Genomic DNA, 22729 nt, shown 5'->3' on the forward strand with positions numbered 1-22729 from the left:
AATTTGTATGTCAAAAGATGTCTTTAATTATAAGTTGAAGCTATGTGCCGATCAAAACATTTCTTGTAACAGTCAAGCTTGACTTCGACCTATAGCACCTCCCCAGACTCGGTACTGGTTCATAATGGGAAATGACCAACAAGAGAGCTCTGGAAAAGCTAAAGTTGAGCTTTATAACTTAATAATAATCTACCTACATATCTGTACCTACCAAGTGTGTTGAGAAATACTAATGTTAATTAAAATCTCCCCTGCTTAAATATGTTGTTCTCATTTGCTCAGTTGGTTTTACCCAAATTTGTGACAGGCTTCCTTTAAGTGACTCTTGATAGGAGGGAAAAATTGCTCCAGGCATGAAGAAGAGACATCCCGGATCAATAATTTGGCAAACCTCTACTGATATAGAGTTCAGAAATTGTTGTCCCAAACCTTTTATATTAATAACTATCAGTATAATGGACATAAATGTAGGGAGTAGAAAGGGGTGTGCATGTTGCAGCAAAACACATTGAGTGCTGGAGCTTAGCTTTAGTCCAAAATTCCAGCCATGACAAGAGGATGTTCTAAACCCTGCCTACTCTTTAGGAAAATGTTTGCCTGTAAACCGTAAATTATTGTTAATATCATCTTCATCATCACTGGCCCACCAAATTATATATCTTCATTAATCTCGAAACATTAATACATACTAATGTATTTAGTAATCTTCTCATGTTTCTACATTATCTGACACCCTTGGTGGACTATATTTTAATACTCCAATGTAATTTTGGTTAACATCCTGCACATTGGTGGACAGCGGGTGGAAGGATGTCACTTATATTTGAAGGAAATGAAGATTAGAGCTCAATGGCAAAGGTTATTTTTACATTGGAGATCATTGGGAAGAAGAATGCCTGGTAACTCGTGGTAATTATACCCATCACATTGGTGGTCAGTGTTTAAAGAGCCCTCTTATAATAATGGTAAATAGGAGGAAGAAATGGTGGACATTTGAAAAAATCCTTTTTTTTGGATGGTCAGGGGGAAGAATTCCCCTTAGATCGGTGTTCAGTAGTGAAAGTATTCTCTAATAATATTGGTCAATGGGAACAAGAATTACATCTTATTTAGTGGTCATTGGTGGTGAGTGAGAAGAATACCGCATATATGAGTTGCCAGTGTCAAGAATATTCCTTACTTTGGTGTTCACTGATGGAACAGTCCCCTAGTATTAATGGTCAGCGAGAACAATAATTACATTTTATTTGGTGGCCATTGGGAAGAATACCCTGTACATTGATGGTCAGTGAGAAGAATATTCCACGCATTAGTTCCCAGTGGAAAGAATATTCTATACATTGTTCGTCAGTAATGGAACGGTCTCCTTCCATTAATGGTCAGTGGGAAAAAGAAATACATTTTATTTGGTTTGTTGGGAATAATACTCCATATATTGGTGGTCAGTGAGAAGAATATCCCAATTATTGGTTCCCAGTGGAAAGAAAATTCCTTACTTTGATGGTCACTGATGGAACCAATAATATTAATGGCTATTGGGAACAAGAATTACGTTTTATTAGGAGATCAGTGGGAACAATTCATCTTACACTGATAAATACAACCTTACTTTACCTTAACGCAACAGAGGACAGGTTGAAACTATGTAAAGGATGGTGGTTCTTTTTTTCACGCATTTTAAAACTTTTAACAAGAATGTAACTTTTTGGATGAACCCCATAACATATGAATGATTAGGAATTCCTCTAGAATGTGATTTCCTAGCCCCACCCCTGAGGTTCATAAAATTCTTTAGTCTTCCACAGTTAAGAAAAAGACATCGACCATTCTACATTGCAGCTTTATTGTATTAAATATGTGCCTGGCTCTAAAACATTTATAAAAGGGAAATTCTTTAAACAGTTATTAATAGTATTATTTTGATCGTCAGACAGAGAGTGTTGTCAAATTGCTATGTTGTGGAAAATAAATTAGGTATGTATGGCAATTGCTGGTTCTTGCATCATTCCACTGGCAGAGACCGGTTCCTTTGTTTAAATCTGTTCAAAATTCGCACTCTGTATAAAAAAGATTAAAAGAAATAAACTAGTTAGACAAATGTTCTAACCAGAAGAAACATTTGAGTCTACCCACCATTATGCGAAAATTAAGGTTCATACCCATAAATGTAAATACGCATGAAAAATTGGGTAAGGTAAGTCAATCCATCAGGCAACTCAAGGAAGCAATCAGAATTAATCAAGCCAAACAACAACATTTAATAAATTTCATGGGTTAAAAATGAAATGATTTCTGAATAATAATATAATTATATTAATAACTAAATTGAACTTTTGGCTAATGTGCCTACTTTATTACAATATGCTAATATTTGTTTTCCTGTGTATAAATCACCTATTAGACTCTATCTAAAATATAGATTATATTTATGAACATTACATTGTAAAAGCAACACAGATGTCCTGAAGTTGGGTCAAAGACATGAAACTAAAATAATAAAAGTTATAAAAAATATAACAGTCAAAAATAAGTATACACAGTTTGAAAACTGATGATTTAGCAGATTTTTGCCACTATCCAAGACTTCTGGTGTCATTATCATGGCATTCCAGCTTGTGTGGCCACCACGTCCAAATGGTTGAAATGCCAACTGTTTTATTGTTTAGGATGCTGGAAGATGCAATTACTTATAAAATACCTATAAAAACTACTTAATAAAAGTTTGGAGGGAAATTTGATGCAGGTTTTTTTTTTTTGTTTAACTTTAACTTAACTTTATTTATTTTAATATGATCCAGAGGTGTGTCTGAATTCCCACATTCATATTAGTATCAAACACCAAAATGTACGATCAACATGTCACACTATATTCCAGCAACATCTCTGGCTTACTTTGAGATGATTTATTCGATGTGCAGTCATGCTCTTCCAAAGTAAAGCTTATTTCCATCGATTCTTTCCTGGAATTTAGGACCAGTTCACCTCCCAATCTAAGAACAGCCATTGCATAGGTTCATGTATTTGGTTTTTAATGGGTGAGTTTGGGATTTAGCAAGCCAACCTTATCAAGGGACACATAAACTGGCCCCACACATGGTGCCCCATCAGGATTTGAGATCTATTTATTGTGATAGGTAAGTCAAAGTCATCTTTAAATTACCTTGATTGGGTCAGCTATAGGGTAGACTATAAGTCTTATAATCACAATCTTAGCTCCATCCTAGTGGCCTGGGTTTGCTCCTCGCCTCTTTATCCTTCTACCATTGGACCATATTTCAAGACCAGCTCTATATCTCTTACCTTCTGGTTCTGGCTCTGGCGTTGGCTCTGGCTTTGGCGTTGTCGTTGTCTTTGGCGTTGGAGTTGTTGTTGGCTTTGGCTCTGAGTGGGGATAGTAGCACCAGATGGCATCATATGGAATGTCATTAAAGCAACATCCTTTGTCCCTGCACTGGTCAGGGGTGATGCCAGGAACCCCACAGTTGGTTCTTGTATGAGGTTGAACATCACATTGTTCGGCAGCTAGGATAAGGGGAATGAGGAGTTTACATACCAAGGATGCGCATGCGCACTCGACATTCATAACATTTAATATTACCGTGCCCCCTCTTCCTTTTTTACCACTAGTCCCCTGGAAGGAGGTAGTCAATGAAATGGATGATCAATTCTCTGGACAAGTAGGCTAACTTCAGTCACTGAAACAAGTTTTGTAAGAATACTGAATAGCATTCCAGCTTTTGCACCTCTGTCATTTCAAGCCCTGGAGAAGATGGGGGCAATTATCCATTTTGCTCATTCTAAAACAATCCCCAATGCTAACAATTTTCTCCCTTAAAGGAAAACTATAAATATATTATTCTCCTTTCTATTCACTATCAAATCACTTTTTGATACTATTTTGAAACTTTTTTGTTTACTTTTTGAATAGAATAGAAAAATTTTGGAACTATTTTTCTTTTTCTCACTACGCAACTTTCTCTCGAATTGTATTTTCGATCAATATAAGGAGCGACATAAAATCAATTTACTTGAATAATTTGTATTCTAAATTAATGTGGTGGACTACAAGTGAACCATCCACTTGTTCCCCAATCAATGTAATTTTTTTTAATATTTGTATTGTGATCATATAAATTGATTGTGATGCCAAATAGTGGTTTAAACCTCAATACGAGCAAAAATGAAATTTGATGGACATTCTTCCCCAATATCGATTAAAAATGATTGATGGAAACCAACGCACTTTTTTGGTTGATTTGATGTTTTTGTCTCATCAATAGATATTAGTGTATGCCTAGCATAATACTGAGTCGATGACAACTGTAAAATTTTGGATTCCCCATCACCTTCTACCCAGTGAGGTCTTGATAAAAAACCTTACCGCCCATATTCTATCCAAAATTAAATATAGGAAAAAAAATGAAAAGCTCTAGTTTTAGATATACTATAGGGTATACAAAATGATTGAATCTTTCTAATATTTTATTGCCCCTTAGGGACTTGATTTGGACAACCCTGGTAGTAAAACTTACTCAGTGTTGTCTTTCCATTTGCAGAGCTGAAGGAGCTGACAACGAAGGCGATGGCCAACAAGCAGAACATACGGTAATCCATGGCTGGCCTCTTGGCTTGGTCTTCCGGTGGAAGGATGGAGATAGGTGTAGAATGTCTTACCCTCCCTGGAGGTTATTTTATATTCCTCATCAATCCATTTTATCATGACGCAATAGCGATAGCTCTGGTGACTCACGGTGTTACAGCTGGCTGCTTGCCTATCTCAGAGAAAAGCTGCCAAATTCAGCATTAATTTGGGTGGGAATTTCAGACCATATTGACAGGTTATGAGATACTGAAAATACTTAGAAAGGTATAAACGTAAAAACAATAGAAAAATATATTGCAGTTTGCTACCTTGGAGTTCTCCTAATTTCCTGTCCCTGTGACATCTATATAAGGAAACGAGGGGGAGATTTGAAGACACAAGAAAGCATGGACAGTTGGGAAGATCTATAGGGACATAAAAAAGAGCAATATAATAATAGTTTTCATACTTACAGAGGCCGCCGGGGGATTTTTCACAAAACCTGATAAACAAAGTAATGGGTGGGGATGTAATGTAGTATGAAACAAGATAGACAAAATATACATAACCTCCTCCCGTCATGCTTACAATTTGAGACATCTCCAAACCAACCTGGGACAATCTCCAAAGTATAAAATCTTCAGAATATACTGAAAATATTAATAGATTTCAAACAGAAATGTGGTCAAATAAGTGCAATAAATCCAATACATTGGAGTCATACATTGACTAAAATTCATAGATATTGTCAGAATCTCTTTGAAGACGTTCATATATGGCCTCCCCTGTATCCTATTTGCTAAAATCAGTAGAGTCTCCATATTTAAATTAAACATATTGGCAAAATTACATTTTTTAATAACCTTACATAGGGTTTCATGATTTCATTTTTTCCAATTTTTTTACATTTTAGATTAAAGTTTGCCTTTAAGTGCTGTTCATATTTACAATTTTTTATTCAATACTCTTATTTAGCATTATATCTTTTTATTTATGTCATTTTTGCTGGTCTGGTTGTATGGCACTACTTAGAGCTGATTTCTTGATATAGACAACTGTTTATTATGCTTGCATAATGTTTATTGAAACAGCCACTTCCAGTCTTTACCAAAAGCCTGTGTAACAAGGTGTTCCAACAATATTCCTGACTCGATACAGAAATTCACCCTTAGCTGCCCTCTCTGCTACTCCAATAACTTCCTCACTCATAACCTCTTTTTATACTTGACGGCACAACTTCTCTGCCTCATTCTCTATAACCCTTTTCATTTTCCCTTTAAGCATTCTTCTTTTTTGGACATATTTAAACCATCCTTTAAAACCCACCTTTGTACCTTCCCTACACATATTCCTCTTTGCCCTAACTTTGATTACTGAACCACTATTCCGTACCCCTTTTCCTTTTGTATATTACTTTCCTCTCCTCGTAGCCTTCATTGTGTAAGGCTCCCTTCTCCTGTGTCCTCATTCATACTTGATATGTATGCGAGTTTATTATCCACAGTCTCTATTTCTTGTACAGCGCTGTGTCATATGTTGGTGCTTTTTTACCAAGAGTTCATATTATTATTATTATTATTATACATCAAAAAACAAAGATCAGAATAAAGTTGTTTTTTTTATTTGGATCTCAGATATCTTTTTTTGGATGTTTGATTACATTTTAATCAATCACATTCTGTGTTCATAAATAACAAGAAGTTAATATAAAAAAATCCAGTAGCACATTCAGCAGCGATCTTGACATGTAATAAAACTGGCAGGGTAAATAGAGTTTGATATATCAGCTGAATAGACGTACACACCAGTCTGTGCTGCTAACACGCTCGTCAATCGATAAGGCGGCATACATTGGATTCATACTGATAAGGTACAAAGGAGAATGGTAGGCTTTCCCTCCTCTCAGATCCCCTCCGTGTAATCATTAAGCTGAATGGTAGAGAGGCAATCGGCACCTCAATTCATCTTTCTCTCTTCTTTCTGTGGGAATAAAGTGAAATATTCAGTTTAGTATCCCAACATTTTGATGGTGTATCATGGCTGAAACTTCAAGTGTGCCAAGGACTGAGCGGAGGATATCATGTAAGACTGTATGGTGACCTCAGTACAAGGGTCCAAGGTTCAAATCTTGGCCAGGATACCATCTACATATAGTTTGTATCCTCCCTAAAGTATGCTGGTAGGGTAATTGGCTCCCCCCTAACACTGACCTTACAATATGCTAAAAACAGATGACTATGGTAGGATATCAGATTGTGATCTCCTCTGGGGAACAGTTAGTGGCTTGACTATGGGCTTTGTCAATCACACAGTATATATTTAGCGCTGACATATTACGCAGTGATGTACAGAATCGATTGTCATGTCACTAGCTGTCCCACAAAGGAGCTCACAATCTAATGTCCCTACCATGGTCATATGTCATCAACACAGTCTAAGATCAGTTTTTGGGGGAAGCCAATTTAACTAACTGGATGTTTTTGGAATGTGGGAGGAAACTGGAGTACCCAGAGGTAACCCATGCAAACACAGGGAGATTCTGAAAACTTCAAGCATATAGTGTCCTGGCCAAGTTCGAACCTGGGACCTAGCACTGCTAAGGCCAGAGTGCTAACTTCCTGAGCCACCGTGTAGTTTTGTTCTGTTCAGCACATGCAAAATTGGGTCCTTATTCTATACAGTGGGCAGAGGACTTTTGTTCCCTGCCAATAATGTTTAGGATTTTGTTGGCTAGTGGTCATCAAAGACAGGACAACCAACAGTTGATGAGAATGCACACCAGTGCTATCATCAACAATTTCTATGAGGTATGCAGGACAGCCATCAGAAATTTCTGGGCCCATAACTTTTTGGGCCCCCTTACCCCATGACCAAAAGTTCCAGCATACCAAAAGTCAAGCTCTTTTATTCTGGCACAGAAATACCCCTTGTCCTCCCTTGATGGCAGCTGTGTAGGTACAATCACTAGCTGATTAAAATTCTGAACGTCCAACATGTTCTTGCAAATGATAGTAATGGTAACGAGTTCGTGTATGAATGTATATTGAAGTTCCCCTTGGAACTGATAAGGTGTGGTTGGGGTCGGATTCATCTTTGGCCATCCATTAGCCTCTGTTTGGCCAAACCTTATTGGAACTGCACAGGCTTGTTGGGACAACACTAGTACTATGTTCTTCAGCTAAAGTTATACATTAGGGTATGGTAGATCTAAAACCAGTCACTAAATCCCACATATCAGAAATTCCAAACGTGCCTTGCTAGACTTTTTATTACAGTGTATTATTTTAAAACTTCTATGTTTTGATTTATTAGAATACAGTTTTCATCTTTTTGGACTCAGTGGTGTTAAAATTCTTCCAATCTCTTTTAGCTATTTCCTATCCACATAAGCCCACTCCGGCTTCCTAATAGTGACCACAGTAGACCACGTAAGTGCCATGCATGTGTGTGCAATGCATTACCAATATTTCAAAGTAAAGGTACATGTGGACACATCCCTGCCCTGACCAATCTCCCACTGGCTCCACTCTTATCTCATGGCTGGTGGTCTTCTACAGCAGCGGTCCCCAACCTGGTCTGCAAGAAAATTGTTGTGGTCCGCGGCTCTGGCCCGTGCACCCCCCAGGGGGCTCAGGAGAAGGACCCTACTTGTGGGGGTGCACCCGACAGAGCCATGAGACATGTCCCCTGCATGAATCGCAGGCTCAGGGCTATGGGGGGGTTGTGTCTCTGGACACAGGCTCAGACCTGCGATGGGAAAGTGGGCAGGTTCTGGCATCATGACGTCACTATTGGGGAAGTTTCTTCCCCTTTGAGTGAGACACGGCTCCCCGTGCATACACAGTCCGGAGTCTGTAAATTTAGTGGTCCGTGATGTCCAAAAGGTTGGGGACCACTGTTCTACAACCCATATTTTACAACTTAGGTCTTAGGTCTTAGGGCAGGGTTTCCTGTGACAACAGTGGTAATGTTTGCATATTGTGCATTGACATGGCCAGGTGTAACCTGCATTAAACTGCCTGTACAACATGCCTGCCAATGTACGGTGATGACATCTTTTAGAATAAAATATGGTGGCAAAGGACAGACCTTCCCACCATACCCCAGGTATGCAGACCATTAAATACTTTTTTCATTACTGCTTTTTTTTAGTGATCTATATAAAATTAAAAGCCAGACAACTAAAAAACATGGGGATTTGGTCCCAAGAGCAGATACAGATATAGATGGGAGCTATGATATGGCCTGCAATGTACAATTGGGAGACGGGCAGAATGTTGTCACTCTATAGTAGGAATTGTTAGGATCACCATAAGTTATTTTATTAAAGCTGCACATAAAAATATCTATTACCTAACATCAGCATGTTTTCATTTATATGAGACTTTAGTGATTTGGTTTACAATCACCATGCCTCACACTGAACACAATGGAACGGCATACTTTTTATTTTCTCTCGCATGCAACTGAGTTTAACTTTAAACACAGATTGACTACCTATTCAACACAAGTGACTCAGCCATTCAGTTGTTGTCTTGTAATCTCTTCTCCAGAATAAATCTTCACCAGCCCTGCAATCCAAACACTCGCAATCTAATCTGCCTGCCTGTGAGCAAACCGTGCACAAGATTATCTCAGTGTGCAGGTGTTGTACCTGCAGGCAGTGAGCACATAGGGCGATAACCCATCCTGTGACCCTGCCTTCACAGATAAATATTTTCTGTCTCTTGTTCCTTGTTGTCACACCCTGTTTGGGCTCTCCATGCATATTGCCTGCATTCCTAAGCACAATGGCGGCCTCCTTTATGGTATGGTGACTGCATACTGGCTATGGTCATGGTTTGTCATCTATGTTAGAGTACATTTAGAGAAAAAAAAACACACACATATATATATATATATATATATATATATATATATTTATAAACAACTCCACCAGCACCATGTTGTCTCTTGCTATGAATGCTGCAAATACTAAAAAATCACATCTTTATCCAGCAAAAATCCAGAGAGATCCCAGTTTCATGTTTGAATGCTGCTACTATTCTGAAAACCCAAGCAACGTTTTTAGCCCTGCACAGTTCTCCAGCAGTTTCCACAAGGAATAAAGCTGCGTACACACTTGCAATTTTTGTCGTTGGAAGGGATCTTTCACGATCCTTTCCAACGACAAGGGAGTGCACGATGCATGAACGGTGCTGTACATACAGCACCGTTCATGCTCTATGGAGAGGGGAGGGGGGAGAGCGACGGAGCGGCACCCTGCTGCGCGCTCTCCCCTTCCCTTTCATTACGATCGGCTGTCGTCCATCGTCCGTGGATCCGGCAGGTCGGTCGTCCGGACGATGGACGACACCGACTGTACACACGGAAGATTTTCGCCCGATAATTGGCCGATGCCGATTATCGGTCGATAAAAATCTGCCGTGTGTACGTAGCTTAAGAGTTCAGTAGTCCACAGGGGAGAACTCATGCAAGGCTGACAGCACATGGAGGCACTGGTTGTGATTTACTAAAGGAATACAGGCTGTTTACATAGAAATTGCACTTTTACCTGTACAACATTTCAAAATCCGTCACTGCCTGTCCTCACCTACCTCAACAAACTCCTTGTACACGCTCTTATCATCTCTTGTCTGGACTACTGTAACCTCCTCCTCTCTGGTATTCCACTAACCCGACTCTCTCCTCTACAATCTATTATCAATGCTACAGCCAGACTCATCCATCCTTCCCACCGCTCCTCTTCCCCTGCCTCTCTTTGTAGTTCTCTTCATTGGCTTCCATTTCACCTTAGAGTCAGATTCAAGCTCCTGTGCTTTGCCTTCAAATCCCTCCACAGTTCTTGTCCTACTTACCTTTCTGACCTGATAGATAAATACTCCCCTAGCCGCTCTCTTCTCTCCTCCAATGACCTACTAACGACTTCCTCACTCATAACCTCATCACACACACAGCTCCAAGACTTTTCTAGAGCTGCCCCAACTCTCTGGAATGGTCTTCATCGTCCTATTCAGCTTTCTCCTACCTACTGCTCATTTAAAAGAGTTCCTAAAACTCATCTTTTCAGTTGTGCCTACTTTTTTTCATCTCTCTTAACCCATCACTAACTATACAGCACTCTGTATTCCCATCCTATTATATACTACCCTCCCACACCTTTTAAATTGTAAGCTGTTTTGGCCAGGGTCCTCTCCTCCTCCTCTGTCATTGTTTGTATTCTCCTGACATTTGCAACCCCTATTTAATGCACAGCACTAAAATTTTGAGTAATACTAAATATAAAGTAATACTAAATATAAATAATAAAGTCTAATATTAATAATAGGAATCTTATTTTTCTCCTACAGGGGCAGTTTAAATTTATGTGCTGCACTTTGGCATAAAAGGGTACTATATGGGCCCAATCAGACCTATGATTGCACTGCAACACACATCGACAATATAAATCGAGCATTTTGATATATACAAAGTATGAACTGGGCAAATGCACCCTATGGAAACTGTTGACTTTTTCAACATATCTGATCAGGCAAACACATGTTTATTAAAACAGTCCCTATAAATAAATGTAATTTACTTGAATAAAAACACAAAAATGTGCCTTTTCAATAGTTTATTTAACAAAAATATTAATAGATGTAATTGTGTATTGTGGCCTTAAAAGTTAATACTAAACCCTTAGGCAGAAATTACTTCTCTAAGGCATTTTAATTACCCCGTGCACCAGCCACTGACATTGACTTGGTAAAATTTTTGATCCTTCTGCTATGCAAAATTCTTTTAGTTTCAAGATGTTTATGATTTTCCTTACACGAACTGCCCATTTTAAACCTTTCAATGTCAATAACTCACCTATTTCTTCTCGTTAGCTGTTCGTCAGTGGAATTGCTGATGTTCTTTGGATCATTATTGTGTTGAAATATTAATTTCAGTTAAGGTTCAGCTTTCCAACAAGTGGCCTATAATTCTCAATAATCACCCTTTAATATGCTGCACAACACATATTTGAGGACTGCAGGCTGTCTAGGTTCTGATATAACCAAAGCAACCCAAAATCTATACCATATCCACCACCATGGTTCACTGTTGGTATATTCACTTGAATTTCCACTATTACTATAGGACAGTGGTTCTTAACCAGGGTTGCATGGAACCTTAGGGTTCCTCCAGAGGTTGCTAGGGCTTCCCTGAGCCATAAGCAGTTTTGTGACTCTCATGTCAGTTTATGAGATTCCAATGATCTTGTTTGCTATCTGTAAGGGGATGCGTATCACTTTGGCAGAAGTTTTTTGCTCATTAAATTTTTATGGTTTTTAAAACTTTTTAGCACCCAACTGGCAGCTCTGGGGCATAGGATTCTTTGGGCCAGCACTTCCTGAACCATTTAGCTGTCATTTAAAAAATAAGTGTTTTGTAGATTATTGAATTACATATTTGATATTATAAAATTTAATATAATATAGTGATATTTTAAAATATTTAGCAAAACTCATAGGCCTTAACAATTTTTTTTCTTCTGAGGACCTTCTGAGAACACTTTGGATCTTGGCATTATGACAACTAACACATCAATAAACCGTTTCTGAGGTTTATATCAGTTTTCAGCACCATACACCCCAATAAAGCTCCAACCAACTGGAACACCTGATTCTAATTTCATGGATTTGAATCAGTGCTAAATGTAAGGTATACCTACTTTTCTCACAAATCTATGTTTTCAGTAACTTAGATTAAAAGAATAAAACCCATGTACATTTTATATGTGATTTGTTCAATTTTATCTGTAGGGACTGTTTGTATTATGACCTAATGTTTGCTTGTTAGTTAGCAAATGCTATGGGATGTACTTACTTTTTCACATGACTGTACATAAAAAGACAAAGACTATAGTAGGAGGAAAGTAGAAGTAGAAACAGATTTATGGCTGATCCATCTTAACTTTATTGCCATTAAATAAACTATTCACCTATGTATATTTACAGTATATATAGTTTTGCTACACTCAGCTTAGATTTTGCACTTCAGTGACCACACCTGATTTGTCACTGTTGGTATACTATTTTAAGTCATCCATTTTATGTCTATTTAAAGCAAGTGTAAAGTACAAATAGTATATAGTTCAGTCCTTTATATTGTATAGCTAGTATAAGTCTAAAATAAGTATTAGTGTGGACTGGTTGGTCAGTAGAAATATAGGGGTGGTATGGGAAGCATGGAATGAAGTGTGAGCCGGACACGTAAAATAAAAATGTATAACATATAATGGACACAGAGCATATATTGTATAAATAATAATAATATATAAAGTCAATAATGCCATGTGGTAGTAGATACCTCCATCTGGGTGTGTATCCAGTCCAGGAATGATGTTATTCGGGTATAAACTCCGGGTTTATATCTCAGAGCGCAGCCTACACCCCAGCTCGTTGTCCCCATCAACTTCCATACTTTCCTGTCTTCACATGCCAAAGGGCCACCCCTGTCCCCCTAAATTAAAAAGTGATAAGATGATAATAAGGATGTCTCTAACATAACAGTTTGTTATAAAACGCCCTATTCCTTAACATGAAAATCTCTTATATTATTGAATTATTCTCCACCATGACAGTTTCTTGCACGGTTGGTCGTTCTCTAACGTGACGCGACATGTGTTTTGTAACATGCATATTTTTATTATGACATCTTCTACAACATGCATTGATTTCTATGGTGGGGGGGTTTTTTTTTTACTTTTTAATTCCCAGAATTTTCCCCTATGTGAGGTTGTTTGATTGCAATGTCCAGCAAACTACTGCTATTTGATAAGAAGGGTGGTTGCCGATATTAGGCTTATCATTTTGTATATAAGTATCAGTCCTAAATCTTATTAATTTATATTGTACCTGACAGGTGTCAACTCCACCTTCCAGGAAGCCGGCACACAGCATGGATGGCTTTATAACTCCCCCGTAGATGTACTTTGTATTACAAACTCTGTTTGATATGAGAGGGACTCCGGCGTAATCCATTGTCTGTGATGTGTCGCCTAATTGGAAAAAAATACAGTATTTAGAAAATATGTGTTAGCAAAGGTGATTATAAAAACAGACATAAAAAAAAAAAGGTCTGTCCACCAATAAGTGATATTACGTTAATAACTTTAGCCTCCAGGTAGTCTTGTTGTCTTACTTGATCCATTACCCTAGAACCCTTGTGTTGACCCAACCTGCCTTTTGGATTACCCATAAATTCTCACCTGGACCTTTGCTATCCTGTTTCTAACCTTTGCTTTCTAATCTGCACCTACTCAGGGCTCCATACGAAATTTGCCTGCAAGTTATACAACCTTGGCTATATGGTTGACCTTGCTGCACCATCAGCATCCATGTTCCTCCAGTGCCTCCACCACCATGACCACCATTACCTGGGCTTGAGACAAACAAGGCTTACCTCAACATCCTGTGTATCCACCAGGTATCTGGTTCAATGATCTCTTGGATAATAAGAGATTAAATTATTAAACTGGCTTCTTAAATGGAAAAAGCAAACACCATGTGAGATAAACAATGTAGAAGCTGGCCTTTGGTCCTATATGTGGACCATTCCTTGGCGGTCAATGAATTGAGACAATCCATATTGGTAATTACAATTCATCTACCCACTTCTTTGACTTCCACACCCTCCCCCATATTTAAATACAGCGGGGGGGGTCTTTCTTTTTACTGAAGCCTCTCTACCTCCGTTATGATTTCCATAAAATTCAAATGCCTCGCTGCGTCACAAGATGGAGCAGAACACCAACACAAATGAAAAATTTCTCTTTATTTTTTTTTTCCCCATTTCATCTCAAATACTGAAACCTTTTTCGCCCGTCTCGCTAACTTTGCCACCTGCTGCGATTCCATAGCTGCGGTGAATCGGTAATAATACAGACGTTGCCATGGCAACCGTGCGTGATGCAATGAATTCGGCAGTGGGCATTAAGCAGAAGAATAAGCTGTTTCTTAATCCCTCATTTAAATATCTTTCACAGAGAGCTGCCTGAGCCGATCTGCAATTTCAATTATTGAAAGAGGAGAAAAAGGTGAAAAATAATATATAAAAAAAAAAGGCTCGGAGAAAACAAACCGGGAATGCGAGGTGACAACACGGAGTCTGAGGCTTGATAAAAGTATTATTAAGTCTATTATTGAGTCTGTTTTGAATATAAAGAAGGATTTCAAGCACAGAAAATCACACAAGGTCTATTGTGATAAGAAAGAGAATGATCTATTTGGCCGTAATGTCTCCTCGTATGGGTGGGACACAAAGCCAATGGAGAAGGAGGTGGTGGGACGCGGAATACGGTTACTTTGAAGAGGTTGGTACACCGATGGGGGGGCGGCGGATAATAGAAACACAGCACCAATAAAAATCATATTCAATGTTGTGTTTGCTTTGGATAACTTTCTATTAATTTGCTACCAGTTTGCACGACCAGTACAAGGGTAGACCCTACCAAAAATAAATGATTCTATATCAGGTTGTCCAAGGTTTGTATTATTAACGGGCTCATATTATAAATAACTAATTCAGATCTTAACTTTAAAGTGGACCTTTCAACAATTTTTGGCACAGCCTCCTAGGATACCAGCTCCTGGTTGCTCCTTCTGCGCATGCGTAGAAGGGGCTTTTTTACACATGTGCATCATGCATGTAAGATCAGAAATCATTTTTCTCTTTACAGCAGGGTACGTCACCTGATCTTGCGCCTGCCCAGTGTGTGATGGGGTAATGTAGCAAGAAGAAGGAAGATGGCGGGATCTGGCACTTCCCCTGTGCCAGGACTCCAGGAAGGCATGGGACCCAATCAAGGACATCTTTGGCGAGAATAGGGACCTAAAGCAGCCCTATCACTAAATTTGTTACATTATATAAATGGGTGGGTAACAAAAATAGTTTTGTTTTTTTTAATTTGAAAGGGAGGACCCCTCCTCTTCTATCTTTACTGCCAAGGTGGTAAAGCCTAAATGGAAACCCTCAGCCTCCAGGGATACATATGTCGGGTATCCCAGGATTCTTCAGGCTACTCCTGGCATATGTAGAAGTTGCTTTCCAAGAAAATATATATACAGTATACATAAAACAGTGCCAATCTCACTGAGATCAGCAGCACGTCACCTTGTGCCTGATTCCACTATAGACGATAATATAGAGTTGCCCCCAACAAACACACCTACCTATCACAACATCCATTCTCCTGGTGAGGGTCATCAACAAATATTTTTTGAGCGCCACTACTTGGAAAAACTTCCTGCTCCCCGTCTAAAAGTTCTAAATGTTGTTCTTCTGTTCTATGTTGGATTTAAAAGTACTCACTAGTGACAGAGACGTATAAGGGGGATATGATCACCCTGTATAAATATATAAATGGTTCATATAGAGAACTCTCTTCCCAATTATTCACTTTGAGATCATTACAAAGCACAAGGGGGCGCTCTTTGCGTCTGGAGGAAAAGAAGTTTAATCTCCGGATAAGGAAGGGATTCTTCACTGTAAGGTCTGTGAAACTGTGGAATCGGTTCCCTCAGGAAGTAGTTTCAGCAACTACTATAGATTGCTTTAAGAAAAAGCTGGATGATTTCTAGAAGCACAGAATATTACTGGTCTTTAAGGCTTTAAAGTAAAGATAACAGAGACTGCTGATCCAGGGAACATCCGATTGCCTCATGGAATCAGGAAGGAATTTTTTTCCCTGTTGAAGCAAATTGTACCCGGGGTTTTTTTTGCCTTCCTCTGAACCAACTATGTCTTTATATCTGGGATATGTTTATTTACCTAGTGGTTGAACTTGATTGACTTAGGTCTTTTTTCAACCTAACCTACTATGTAACTATGTAACTAAGATACATTGAATGAGCCTCTTGCGTTCTGTGCTAAAGCAGTGGTCTCTTTTTTTTAGGGGCTGTGTCGGACCTCTGCAAAGAGACCGCTGCTTCCACACAGCAAAGGTCCCACTCATGCTGACGGTGGACAGGCATTTCCTCTCAGGCTGTGGCCGCTTTAGAAAAAAAATTACCTGTAATACAGTGGATACATTTTTATTGATGAATGTGAAATGTATTACACTGATTTTAACTAATGGTTCTATCGGGGTTTACCTCTACCAAGCAGAACGTAAGGTTACATGCATGGTCCCAACACTAGAGGGGAAGTATAAGTCTTTGTTCTAGGGCAGTGCTTCCTAACCAGGGTTTCTTGGAACCCTGAGGGTTCCTCAAAAGGTTCCTCCACTAATGAGCAATCTGTGTCTCTCAGGTCAGTTTAAGTGACTCCAATGATCTTTTTGGCTATCTGTAATGGTGATATTCTTCCAATGGCCAGCAATGTAAGAGGAATTCTTCCTACTAACCACCACACTTATATACTGTGAGCTGTGGATATAGTGATTATAGAAGGGGTTCCCTGAAGACCTGAAAGTTATTTTAAGGGTTCCTCTATGTTAAAAGGTTGAGAAACGCTGCTCTAGAGGACAGGAAAGAAGATAGGGGGTCACCATTGGTTTCATACAATAATAATGGTGCATCATTATTAGACGAATCGGGGGTTAGCAGTCTTGGTTTGGAGTTCTGGGATCAGTTCCCTTCAAGGAAACAATCCACACAAAGTTTGTAGGTTGGCCCCAATTTTTTTTAGGGGGGAACGGGTTGATTACACAATTGAAAAACATATGGTAAGGTAAATGGTATCCAACTAAACTGGCCCTGATGGGCATTTGTGTATAGGACAATGGCAAGGACATTGTAAGTTCCGTCTGGACTGTGTGCATGTGAATGGTTCTGTGTTCTCTGTATGAATTATGTATTTCATTCAATAAAAATAAGAAAAGTTGAGTTTACCTCCATCTTCTGTGGCTCCCCAACCAGATATCCAGCAGATTTTACCCTCTGGGAAATCTTCTCCATAGTTTGGAAGACAGATCGGTTGTACTAAGCCTGTGGGGAAAATTATATATATATATATATATATATATATATATATATATACATTGTATATTCAATATTACATTTTGACATATGATAAAGGAGAAGGAAACTTTTACCCATGTTAGTGTGTTCCATTGCACCCATTTTATTAAAGCTCTCCAAGACTGGAGAAGATAGACTATCATGGGAGAACCTGGCTGATCTAACAAACCTGACATGAATCTGGTCCAGGATTAAAAACATTTGCCAATTTATAGGAAATGATTTTAGGAAATCTATTCCAGATTTGCTGGATGGTTTACTAAGAACCAATCAACAACACCCATGAAAGTTTTCAAGCAGGACATTCATTCATTTATTAGAGCATTTGAAACGTCAGAGCGTATGTGAATGTCTATGATTTGAGTTTGGGAATGACAAATAAGCACATGGACATTGCATAGCAGGCAACAATGACTGGTCAATAAATTCTATAACCACAAGATGGCGATGTAAGTCACCAGTGCTGAATATACTAAAAAGAACTGTTATGTGATCAGTATTATTGTATTGTATTTTTTTTTTTTTTTTTTATTGTATTTTTTATTGTATTTTTTGTCTTCCATGTAAATCATGTGTGCTATGTTAAAGACACTTTATTTTTAATGTTGTCAAGAAATCAAAAAAAAAAAAAAGGTAAATGACCATTTTCCAATATTATCAAACCAAGAATTTTAAATGCCCATTATATTGATCATTTCTGGTTTGTAGACTGAGTTTTTTTATTTTTTAATTTACACTTTCAGTCATAGGCCACAACAGTTCTGATTCTTACCATTAAATGTAAAGGGCGTTGCTAGTTTAATCAGAGCGATGTCGTTGGACATTGTGCTGGACTTGTACTTGCTGTGATAGATGATCTTTTCCACCATAACAGAGTTTGTTGGAGGTTCTAAAGGTTGGCTGATCAGTCCCACCTGGACACTCCATGATTCCGGGAAGTACAAACTGCAGGGGAAAAAAAACAAACCCAAATAAGGGGTATCCTTCAATTCAATAAAAAATATTCAAAAATGTAATTCAGCACAAATATTGGAGACTTAGAACACCCCTGAGCATAAAGCCTATCCATTACTAAAGACAATTGACCACAACGAGAATGGAGCCTAATAAATAGATATAGGCCATTTACATCACTCATAATTCAGTCGGCTAGAGACCAGTGACATCACAGCGAATGCAGCCTATCCAATCACTACAGACCGGTGAAATCACAGAGAATGCAGCCTATCATCACTGAGAATGCAGCCTATCCAATCACTACAGACCGGTGACATCACTGAGAATGCAGCCTATCCAATCACTACAGACCGGTGAGATCACTGAGAATGCAGCCTATCCAATCACTACAGACCGGTGAGATCACTGAGAATGCAGCCTATACTCAAAAAAACCAAAAAGAAAAAACAGATCATTATTATAATATTCTGTAAAATGGGTGCCCACACTTTTTTAGCTCCAAATGATCTACCAGCGACGGTATTTGGACCTAATAACTCCTGTGCTCGGTAGAGTTTATTTTGAAATGCAGGGCTCTGCAATCTACCGGTAGATTGCGATCCACTTGTTGGGAACCCCTGCTGTAAAAGATATTTATAATTTTCTCACCCTTTTTCCTGTCTTAGTTTTATAACATTTTACATAATATATTTAACTCCTCCATTTTCTCCTAGATGCCATAACTCTCACTCTGAGCCCATCACCCACTTGATTCCTCTGAACTTTGCTCACCTCTCTCTTCCCCATACTTCTCTCTAATTCCACAGACTGCATTTAAAAGTCTAAAAATAATAATAATCCTGGACGTTTTAATTGAAATGTCATCTAAGGATTATCTTTCATGGCAAACTCGACTGTGCAGAGAACTCACATAAGCTTTAACATTTTACTAGTAAAGGATTATTTCATTGCTTGGCCTTTAAAGCGCACATTTCAAGTAATGAAATGGTATTTTCACTTACGAAGTTGCACACTGACATTGAAGTGTGTGCAGTAAATTGATGGGTTTGTAATGTTTAAAAAGTAAGACCAGGCAACAAGTAACATCAATCAAGAGCTAAAGTCTAGGAAATACTGGGGCTGTGCTAAAGACAGAAAGTTCACTTATGTTACAAAAAAAAAAAAAGCAAAATCTAATACATACAACCGCAATATTAATAAAAATCATTTTATATATCCATGTATACTGATGTTATAACCATCCTGTAAAAATCAAAAACAATATAAAGGACAATGTAACAATCTAAAACAACATCATAAATCATTCTATAAGGTTACCACCAATATTGCTAACAGGCCCTGGTATAATGTCACAAAAATAAATATACAGTATATACTTGAATATAAACCATGGTAGCCACTTTTTCCTGAAAAAAAAACGGAAAGCTACATTGACTAGAGTATAAACCTAGAGCACGGAATATGGCCAATACTATTAATATTCCAAATAATAATCTACAGAAATGCAAAAATACATCCATTGTGACTTATATAAATTTTCTGAAAAGAGGAAAAAAATGAAAATCAATAGGGTCTCACTTTTCTATTCCTTCCTTCTATTCATTCCTTTTTGCAGGTTAAAGTATTTTGTACTTTTGAGTTGGTTATAATGGATCACTTGCATTTAAATGATCTTTGTGCATAATTATTGGCCACCAGTAGATGGTGCTGTGCTCTCATGTAAAGTGTGCAACAACATAACTATGTTCCATATGGCAAGGGTTTATTGTACACTTTTCATAAGGACACAGCACCGTCTAGTGATGTTACCCAAGTAGAAACTGAGATTATTTTATTTATGGCATTTTCAAGTCAAAAATATTTAGTTTATACTCAAGTTTATTTGGTCGATCAAAACCTTGTTTAAACATGACCTCCAGTTTTCAGTATTGTACAGTCTACAGGCTCCTCCACTATACAGAAACTGCTTACTGATTTCACTGCACACTGTGAACTTTTCAAAATGTGCTTTAGAAGCTGTAGTAAGTTTAATAGAGTCTGCCTTGATTCCTGGTTAGAATCGTCTTGAATCATCCTTGGGTGCTTATACCATTTACGGGTGCAGAGTATAAATGACAACCGCCCTTGGACCTTTGTCTAATCTCTCTCTCCTACCCAAATGATTCCACAACCCTTTATGGTTTCTGCAGTATGTATATTATATGGGGTCCTGTTAGAAGAGGTTAGAGCCATTTGGAAGGTAGTTGAGTCTGCTATTCGATTTATAGGATGTATGAATAAGGAGTTGAGCACCCATCAGTTATACAGAGTATTTTGATATACAAAGCTCCATATACTTGAAACTCAAAGGTTTGGCTGTGGGGTGACCTGTCTCCCTGTCATTTGGTACCCTTAAAAATTCAACATCCAAAGCACCCTCTGAGCTTGGGGCAGGAGAATGGGCAATTCTCTGGACCCCCTGATGAAGCGAACATTGTTTCTGTGAAACGCGTATAGACACTGTTCTTCAAGAGATGCTACATTTACCGCTGTGTTAACCAAGTACATTTATGAGTGTTTGATATGTTTTCTATATGAATAATAAAAACAATAATATTTTGAGCATTTTAATATTTTGTCAATACGTATTTTCTGGAATACCTGTTTAGCTGCCTTAAAAGTCCCACTTGTGGTATATTTTCATTTGGTTTGTTCAAAGTTGTGGGATGTGGCAGACTAGATAATTGTTGTACCAATCGGGAGTAGCTGTTTTTGTTTATCCTTATCTTCAAATCCCGACCTGTGTATTCTGGCATATCCTTATCATCCTGGTCTGTGTATCCAGATCTCAATATTTGGGCCTGTGTATTCATAGACCACGACTTGGTTATCTAAATCTTCATATCCTAACCTGTGTATTCGAATCTATATATCCTTATTGCTACATGCTGACCTGTGAATACTGATCTCCATATCCTGACCTGTTTATCCCGGTCGCTTTACACTGACTTGTATATCCTTATCCCTGTTTGCTGACCGGTCTATACTGATCTCTCCATCCTAACCTATTTATCCTGATCTCTGTATGCTGCTGCATATAATGATCTCCAAACATGACCCTAAATTTCTATAGCTTGACCCATGTATTCAGATCCCCGTATCCTTCGTGTATTCAGATCCCCGTATCCTTCGTGTATTCAGATCCCCATACCCTGATTTGTGTATTCCAATCTCTGTAACCGTACCTGGATTTACTGATCTGTGATTACTTATCTTTGTAACAGACATTCTACTACTTCAGGATTTCAGGTTTAGAGATTTAATGGCATTGTTTTTTTTAATTGCTTAATATAGCTATTTTATTGTGCCAGATGCATTTTGTAAGGAATTCCTTTTTAAACATAATACAGGAGGGACATCTAATGGATCAGATAGTTCTTTCTGCAACATCCTCTACTTATGTGTGATCTTACTTATTTATGAAGACAAAAAGTACTGCTGACAAACCGCCCCTCATATAAGCTCCATCAGCACCGAGCAGGGCTGGCAGCATTTTGCTGGGGGCTCTTGGAGTTCAGGGGCCCTGGGAGCACAGCTTTAGCTCCCTGTTTACAAAAACAGGTAATTGTGGGTAAAAATACAAAGGCAGCAAACCTTGGCCATCAAAAAGCTTTTTCACATATATGATCGTTGCTGTGATCGTTGCTGTGAAATCTATGAAATAATAAGACGTACCGTATGTATTATATTATGTACAGAGAGTGATATGTGCACTGACGTGTGTATCCATATATATATAGCCGACCTGTTTATCTGGGCCTGCTTATACTGACCTTCATTTTCCTAACTTTGATTTCAGACCTGTGTGTACTTAATCTTTAGATCCTAACCTGTGTTCTTTGACTTATGTACTCAGACCTGTGTGTCTGGACCTCTAAATCTTCACCTGTGTACCCTAACCTGTGCGACCTTTCCCGTGTGCCCTGAGCTGTGTATCCTGACTCATGTACCTGTATATCATATCCTTTGTATCCAAACCTATATATCCTGTCCTGCATGTCCTGACCTGTGCACCCTGACCTGTGTATCCTGTCCTGCTCACCCTGTCCTGTGTATCCTGTCCTGTGCACCCTGTCCTGTGTATCCTGTAATGTGTACTCTGACTTATGCATCCTATCCTGTGTATCCTGTCCTGTGTACCCTATCCTGTGTATCCTGTCCT

General features: G+C 38.4%; 2 protein-coding genes across 2 annotated transcripts in view; both read right to left on the reverse strand.

Moving 5' to 3' along the window:
• Positions 1–1824: 1824 nt before the first annotated feature.
• On the reverse strand, positions 1825–4672 carry LOC140322966 (putative gastrointestinal growth factor xP1). The gene is made up of 3 exons (XM_072399646.1): positions 4533–4672; positions 3301–3522; positions 1825–2057 (listed from the first exon to the last, which is right to left on the reverse strand). The coding sequence occupies exons 1-3, from the start codon at positions 4612–4614 to the stop codon at positions 2044–2046; spliced, it is 318 nt and encodes a 105-aa protein (XP_072255747.1). The 5' UTR covers positions 4615–4672; the 3' UTR covers positions 1825–2043.
• Positions 4673–6181: 1509 nt separating this feature from the next.
• Positions 6182–22729, reverse strand: part of TMPRSS3 (transmembrane serine protease 3) — a 42310-nt gene continuing 25762 nt past the window's right edge. The window contains exons 9-13 of the mRNA XM_072421449.1: positions 18344–18516; positions 17443–17538; positions 13468–13610; positions 12920–13072; positions 6182–6562 (exon numbers count right to left, since the gene is read on the reverse strand). Coding sequence (XP_072277550.1) covers positions 6539–6562; positions 12920–13072; positions 13468–13610; positions 17443–17538; positions 18344–18516 — 589 coding nt within the window. The 3' untranslated portion in view covers positions 6182–6538. The remainder of the gene's footprint in view (positions 6563–12919; positions 13073–13467; positions 13611–17442; positions 17539–18343; positions 18517–22729) is intronic.

The sequence above is a fragment of the Pyxicephalus adspersus genome, chromosome 1 (genome assembly GCF_032062135.1).
Source record: "Pyxicephalus adspersus chromosome 1, UCB_Pads_2.0, whole genome shotgun sequence".
Taxonomy (NCBI): Eukaryota; Metazoa; Chordata; class Amphibia; order Anura; family Pyxicephalidae; genus Pyxicephalus; species Pyxicephalus adspersus.